Source organism: Zea mays, chromosome 9, assembly GCF_902167145.1.
Source record: "Zea mays cultivar B73 chromosome 9, Zm-B73-REFERENCE-NAM-5.0, whole genome shotgun sequence".
NCBI lineage: Eukaryota > Viridiplantae > Streptophyta > Magnoliopsida > Poales > Poaceae > Zea > Zea mays.
Window position 1 is genome coordinate 30,504,565 of NC_050104.1, and position 6,702 is coordinate 30,511,266.

The 6,702-nt window shown below is 45.3% G+C and overlaps 1 protein-coding gene across 4 annotated transcripts; it reads right to left on the reverse strand.

Moving 5' to 3' along the window:
* Positions 1-542: 542 nt before the first annotated feature.
* Positions 543-5,356, reverse strand: LOC100382424 (Peroxisomal acyl-coenzyme A oxidase 1). 4 transcript variants are annotated; one of them, XM_023300987.2, is made up of 15 exons: positions 5,276-5,356; positions 5,012-5,189; positions 4,549-4,657; positions 4,403-4,464; positions 3,895-4,104; positions 3,651-3,738; positions 3,401-3,563; positions 3,101-3,299; positions 2,551-2,748; positions 2,000-2,131; positions 1,733-1,853; positions 1,522-1,632; positions 1,376-1,451; positions 1,068-1,251; positions 543-989 (listed from the first exon to the last, which is right to left on the reverse strand). In XM_023300987.2, exons 2-15 carry the CDS (start codon positions 5,147-5,149, stop codon positions 777-779), a joined length of 2,004 nt encoding a protein of 667 aa, XP_023156755.1. In that variant the 5' UTR covers positions 5,150-5,189; positions 5,276-5,356; the 3' UTR covers positions 543-776. The 4 variants fall into 4 exon arrangements, with proteins under 4 accessions (XP_023156755.1, NP_001350439.1, XP_035818236.1 ...); NM_001363510.1 differs by having other exon boundaries at positions 544-989; positions 1,376-1,445; positions 5,276-5,329; XM_035962343.1 differs by having other exon boundaries at positions 553-989; positions 1,376-1,445; positions 5,012-5,311.
* Between the last annotated feature and the right edge of the window lie 1,346 nt (positions 5,357-6,702).

The following is a 6,702-nucleotide window of genomic DNA, read 5'->3' on the forward strand; positions in this document are numbered from 1 at the left end:
ATGGACGCTGGTAAACTGCTAATGCATACTTGTAAACTACAATTTTGTAAAGTGTTCTTGTGCCTCAGTATCAATATTATAATTGTATTTTATAATTTTGTAAAGGATATGTAAAGGATAAGTTATTGTAATATATAATTGCATAAATTTGGATTTGTGTAATTTATAACATTGTAATTTTAGAAATGTAGTTGAGTTGTGTAACTTAGAGCTAAATCCATGTAACTTACCTAAAACAGCAAACCAGACAAGGGTTGTACTGAACCTGGCTAATTGAGGACAAACAACCAAACAAGAGAATTTATTTTGGTTTGCATCAATGCATACAGGCTAAGCCCAGCCTGCATCTAGGCTTCGACCAGGATCTGCTGTTCCTAACAACCAATCACGTGGTCAGTAACAACAAATTAAGATGCTGTTTGGTTCAAGAAATGTAACATAAATGGTAATGGTTTACGCTCGATTACTGGTGGTAACAAATTTGAATAAGCTGGTATCAAATTTTAGTGTGGTATCTGATTACGGTTGGACTAAAACAAACATGATTTAACGTTATCAATTACCCATTACGTTATAAATATGTGAACCAAACGGCAAAGTTCTTTGTTGTACGATACAAATTCAGTTCTTTGTTTCATCTCTCGCTCGCTCTTTATTACTCACTCCCTCGTGTATCAACTGAAACCCACCACACATGTCTAACGTACACACATCTTGGCTGGCTTCCACATCAGAGAGAGAGAGAGAGAGAGAGAGAGAGAGAGAGGATTCAGACTTCAGAGCCTCGAGAGCTTGAGCTGCTGCTGCTTGATGAGTGGGCGGAGGTACTCGTGGTACCCCTCCGGCACCACCGTCTCGTTCAGCGGGTCCTTCCACGCCTCCTCGTAGAGCGCAGGGTACACGTCGCCGTCGTACCGCCCCAGCACAGACCCCAGGTAGTGGTCCGTGTAGTTGAACGCATCCACCAGCGCCACAGCGTTCGGACGCACCTGTAACGAAGAGTTTATTTCACATCATCGTCGTGCTTCCTTTCTTCTATATATTAGAATTAGAATTAGAATCAATACCTGCGCGTACAGCTTGCCCAGCTGCTCGTTTGCCAGCGCTCCCTGCCTGGGCGTGATGCACCCAGTCGCCAAGAAGTCGCCCAGGTGCTTGTGGAGGATGTACAGCGCGTACACGTTGCAGAGGGCCTGGAGCTGTTCCTTCACTCCGTGTCCAGGAATCTCCTGATGCACCTTCTCAATGAACCTAGCACCACACACAAGCAACAAGAGTAGCTAGCAAATGAATCATCGTTGTTATTCCTTTTTCATTTTTCTTTCTCCTAGGAACAAAAAAAAAAAGACGAGTTGGTTGCGTGCTTGGTACTTACTTGGTCACGATAATCAGCTGGATGTGAGCTACCGCAGCCTCAAGCAAATCTGGGGACCGCTCATAGAAACCTGCAGCTGCAGGGAATGAGATCGTCATTGAGCCTGTCTCCCAGAGTAGTCCAATCTGTGTAAAATAAATACTAGCCTTCCTCTTGGCTTGCAGCTTGGCTTATGTTCTGGGCACAGTTTACCGCCATTCTGAGCGCTCTTGCTTCAAATGCCTCTTGTATGGCATCAGGGTTAAGCCAATCTTCAGCTGTTAACAGTCGCCAGAACATGGACTGTTACAAATACAGGCTAATATATAGCCTCCTTGTACTTGAGAGAGAAATGTGTGTCAGCCTATAAATACGTACCTGAACTGACAGCAGATTTGCATTGCATCAAATACTGCACTTTGCCCATGTAGGCCATTGTGCCAACAGGCTGTTTCCCGGATGCCAACTGAGAAACGGTTTTCATTAGAATCCTTGCAACCTGCAGGTATCACCACACCATTGACAAAAACAAAAACAAAACACACACAATGAAATAAAAAAAATTGGCTTCAGTCAAATACATTACGTGCTAAAAGCATGATAAATGATCGACATCGTCAGGACTAAGGAATATGGGTAATAAACCTGCAAAAGCAAAACGACGTTGTCTCCTTCGTAAGTGCAAGCGGGAACATAGACCGCAAACAACTCAGGAAGCCCACTGCTGTTCAAGTAACCATGTCCACCACAGAGCTTTCGGCATTCTTCAATTGCATCCTGCAAAACAGAGAGAAATCTCCCCTTAAACAACAATGGATTGTAAATGTGTCCTTTGTTTATATATATAGTGACTAGACCATCAGACCAGAACCTACTACCTTAAAATGGAATGGAGCTTCAGGAATACAGTCAAGTTAAACAGGGGGGAAAAACGTATCTAGTGACAGCCTTTGAAACCTGAATTATGAGCTACAACTGAAATACCCAAGAAAGATGGAAGTGATAAACAACAATATCTGCCAAATTGGTAGTTCAGAACTTCTACAAACCACTTTTATACTCGATGCGAGTACTTTGGAATGACCGGTATTAACTCAACTCCACTTCAATCATAATCGTATAAGAGAGCCAAAAAGAGTGAGGTACAGCCAGTATAAACTATTAATAACAAGTAGAACAGCACAAGGATTACATACAGCTGTTACTGATGTTGTCACAGCTTTCAAACCAGCAGTGCATGCATGAGCTTCCTGCAGGGTCGAGAAGTCCTTGGCTTCCAGTTTCTGAGTTACATCCGTATATAGCCAGTTGAGCCAATCACCCACAAATCTAAATGCATATGCTGAAGCCAGCAATGGAAAGAGTCTGCTCTGTTGAGTCTTGTAATTAAGGACCTGTAATCAGTTTCAATACATTAGTTGCCTCTCATTGGTAGCTAGAAGTTGCAGAATGCATCCATGCACATGTACTCCCTCCGTCCCAAAAAGACTTCACTTCTCTTTCCTAAGTCAAACTATTTATCTTACATTTGAACAAGTTTATACTTGAAGAGTATGGACATTTATGAAACCGAATAGGTATTTGATGCCACCTAGTGGATAGATCTCATTTATTAGTTACTTTATATGGCCGGTTCAAGTTATGGTTGAGCATAGTTTTTTAACAAAGGTTCTTCACGGTTAACAGAAAAAATGAACAATTAATTAACAATAAGTAATTTATTCAAATATTTAACAGAAAAAGCACCTGAGTCTCAGGGCCACCATCTTGAGAGCCAAACTGCTTTCTGACTGCGCTGTATCGTACAGCAATGCAAACAGCACGGGACAAAGCCTTAGAAGCATCTGCAACAATTGACTGGCGAACGTAAACCATTGTCCCATACAACAGCTGCTTTGGAACATTTGAGTGAACATATTTCCCCTCCCTTGTAACTTGTGAAAGCCTAGAAAGCAAGAATATAGCAAGTCAAATTTAAGGAAGGCTAAGACAAAAAAAAGGGGGATAAAGTGACAGAATGGAGTATGATGATCCAAATGGACAAACCTCATCAACATTTGATCCCTTGGGATGCGCACATGGTCAAATCGAAGAACACCATTATCCATACTGTTATATGCACCACTACCGAACTTTCCACCAATATCACCGAGGGTAACACCAGGAAGTGGGGAGTGATCCTCTAAGCTTCGCAGTTGCACAATGAAACCTGGAACACCGACATGCGTAATACCATAAGTCACAAAGGAAGACAGTACTGCATCAAGAAAGGCATTTCCCAAAAGCAAAACACTACCATGTATGCCATAGTCCTTTCCTTCAGTTATCAACCGAGCGTACACCACTGCATGGGTGGAAGCTTTCCCCAAGCCACCAGGCCACCACTGCCAACAAGAGACATGTAATGAATTTTGGGGCAGCGTCTTTAACTATTTACATTACAAATGGCTAAACCGCTAAAGAAAATTTTGAAAAAAGAGGGAAAAGAGCAAATGTTTTTAACAAATCAATAAGGTGGCAGTTGATCCATAGGGCTTTACTTTGCTGGACGTGAGAGTTGGACTGTGGATGACAAACTCATCAGTCTTCGGATCGAATGTAGCAGTTGTTTCAAGGCCCTGAACGTTTGAGCCATGACCAAGTTCCGTCTGAGCATAGCACCCAATTATTTGGAACTTGTAAGCCAGTGGTAACCACTTGTGCTGCTGCTCCTCAGTTCCTTGGCCTTTTATAGCTGGAACGAACATGCCCTGCAAGATCGTATTGTGTCTGTAATAAGTTAACAAAAAGAAGATAAAGCTTGTACAAAGCAACTATCTGGTGTTCCTTCCGTGGTATGAATCTTCTATGACTGACTACTATCAAAGGTAAGGCCCTAGTTTTTACATGAACCCAAGGACCATATGAAGATTGACGGTACACAGAGCAGACCTTAGCACTAACTTGAGAATACCTTAGCAAACACCACACACACACAACAAAGGCTTAAGTGAGGTATGGTAAGAAGATATTATTACCAACGAGAAAAGGAACGGATAAACGACATACCCAATGCAGATCAACATAACCAGGCTGGTCAACATATTGTCTCAGCAAATCCGCTTCCTCTTCTGTTGATCGAGACATTATTACATAGCTAAGAGTGCTGTATGTATGTAGCAGTGGATGAAAATATATGGGGGTGATTTTGGGACCTGTAAGACGTAGCTCGACAATCCGCTTCCACGCATGCGCTGCTTTTCTTAGAGTGTCCTTGAACAACTCCTTCCTGGAGAGCATGGTCCTGTTATCCTTGCGGAAGACCTGGTACATATCACGAATGGTAATAAGTGAACTTCAAACGCAATTACAATCGATATATCTGATATGCCTGCACATCAATGGGCTGTATTGAGCTGGGCACATAAAGCAAAGGCTGGGCATGCCAATATTAACATTTCGTTTTGTACATAAGGGAAAATATAAAACATCAATGTACCACAGTTATTGAGAAGGAACGTGCTAGTGCCGCCCATACGGATTAAAACCAAGCATCTAAAGTTTTATTTTTTTTAAAAAAAATCAGCAGAGCAGATGAATGAATCACAATGTAACAGATGCGGGAGCAGGCGGGAGGGCTCCCGCTAGATCCAGGACGAGTGGGATTGGGCGGCTTACAGGGTCGGATGCGACGAGGCGCGCCATGCGGTCGGCGACGTGGACGGCGTGGCGTGAGCCGGCCCACGCAACCTTCATCTCCTCGACGTCGAAGCGCGCGGTGGCCCTCTCGGCAGCGAGGTGGTCCACTTCCGCCATGGCTTTGAGGTGCTGGCTTCCGCGGCTGTGCAACCTGCAACTGCAATGCAACAACTCCTCTTTAAAGACCTCACAGCTAACTTCTTCGGCTTCCCGGGGTCCCTCCCTGTGATGACGATGACGTACATATAGGGCGGGCGGTGGTGCCGAGAGCGGGTCGGCGACGAGAAGAATCTCCTTTTACATGTGCGTGTATTTGACCCACCACGCCACATGTGTACGGCAGTACGGGTGCCGCCTAGAGATGGCCAAACGGGCCGCCCGGCCCGACCTGGCCTGGTCCGGTGAAGCCTGGCCAAAAACCAGGACGGACCTGCTGAGCTCGCGGGTTTAATTTTCTGTCTAAGCCCGGTCCGCAGCGGGTCTAATCGGGTCAGGCCGGTCCGTTTAGTAGAAAAAACGGGCCGAAAAGCGGGCTAAACGGGCCGATAAACACGTTTTAGTGTAAAAAAACGGGCTTAACAGACTTAGAGGTAAACGGGCCGTGCCGGGCTAGCCCCCGTGCCTAGTTTTCTGTCCAAGCCCGCCCGCTTATTCGTACTGTGCCGGGCTCGGACCGGGCCCAAAAAGCAGACTTCGTGTCGGGCTTACGGGCCTCGTGCTTATTGGCCATCTATAGTGCCGCCCGTCGTTTGACACAGACGAGAAGAATCTAACTCGCGTACGAAACCGCTTTTCTGTTTATCTATAGATGTCGGTCAGCGCGTATCTACACAGCTTGTAGCTGTAATGGTCACGATCATATGATAGTCTTTTTTTTTTAAAAAAAAACTAGTCGGTTACTCTACGTTACAACGGCTCACAACAATATTCATGTAAATTATCCACTAAAAAAATCTCAAGAATTTTTATTGATTGTCTCCGCTCTTCACATAATATTTTTTATAAACGCACGGGTACCATAAACAGCAAATCAGAGACTCTTATTCATCGCCTCCCCACTTCCAAGGTTTCGTAGAGCAGGAGGGAAAGAGAAAAGTCGGACATACATGCTTGTTGACGGAGAAGGACACGACGAAGACTTAGACATCTAGAGGCGACATAGTTAGTATACCGATAGATATATAGCGAGAGAGCACGCAAGCGAAGAAAGAAGCCCAACTAGAGCAGCTCCAAACCGAAAGGCACCCGCACCAGACGTCAATCCGAGAAGGGCGAGATAATGCGAGTGTCTTTCCAGCCCAGGACCCACCGAAGCGACACAACACCACCACCAACTCTGTAGCATATGCCGACTGCTGTCACGTTACGAGCCTTGGTTGTCCAATATCTTAGACCTGGACTCCTTATCGCCAAGATAACCTAAGCGTGGCAGGCGTCACCATGTCCTCCTTGACGGTACGCACGGAGAAAGGCTAGGAGCATGACCGACTCGCTCCGTACCCGCGTCAACGAGCTTCGGTCGGCTCGCGGCTGTGACCGTGGGCGGGGGCAGCAGGTTGGGGAGGAAGAATAGGGCGAAGGCCGGGAAGACGAACAGGACGTCCAACGATGGCGGAAATGATGGTGTGCGCATGATGTGAAACGTCCTCGTGGATGTGCAATAGCCACTG

Coding starts and splice junctions, on each gene's coding strand:
- LOC100382424 (XM_023300987.2), bottom strand. CDS start 5,149: ATGGCGGAAGTGGACCACCTCGCTGCCGAGAGGGCCACCGCGCGCTTC. Junction 4,105..4,402: donor GTTATGTTGATCTGCATTGG/GTATGTCGTTTA, acceptor ACGATCTTGCAG/GGCATGTTCGTTCCAGCTAT. Junction 1,452..1,521: donor AGCTGCAAGCCAAGAGGAAG/GCTAGTATTTAT, acceptor CATTCCCTGCAG/CTGCAGGTTTCTATGAGCGG.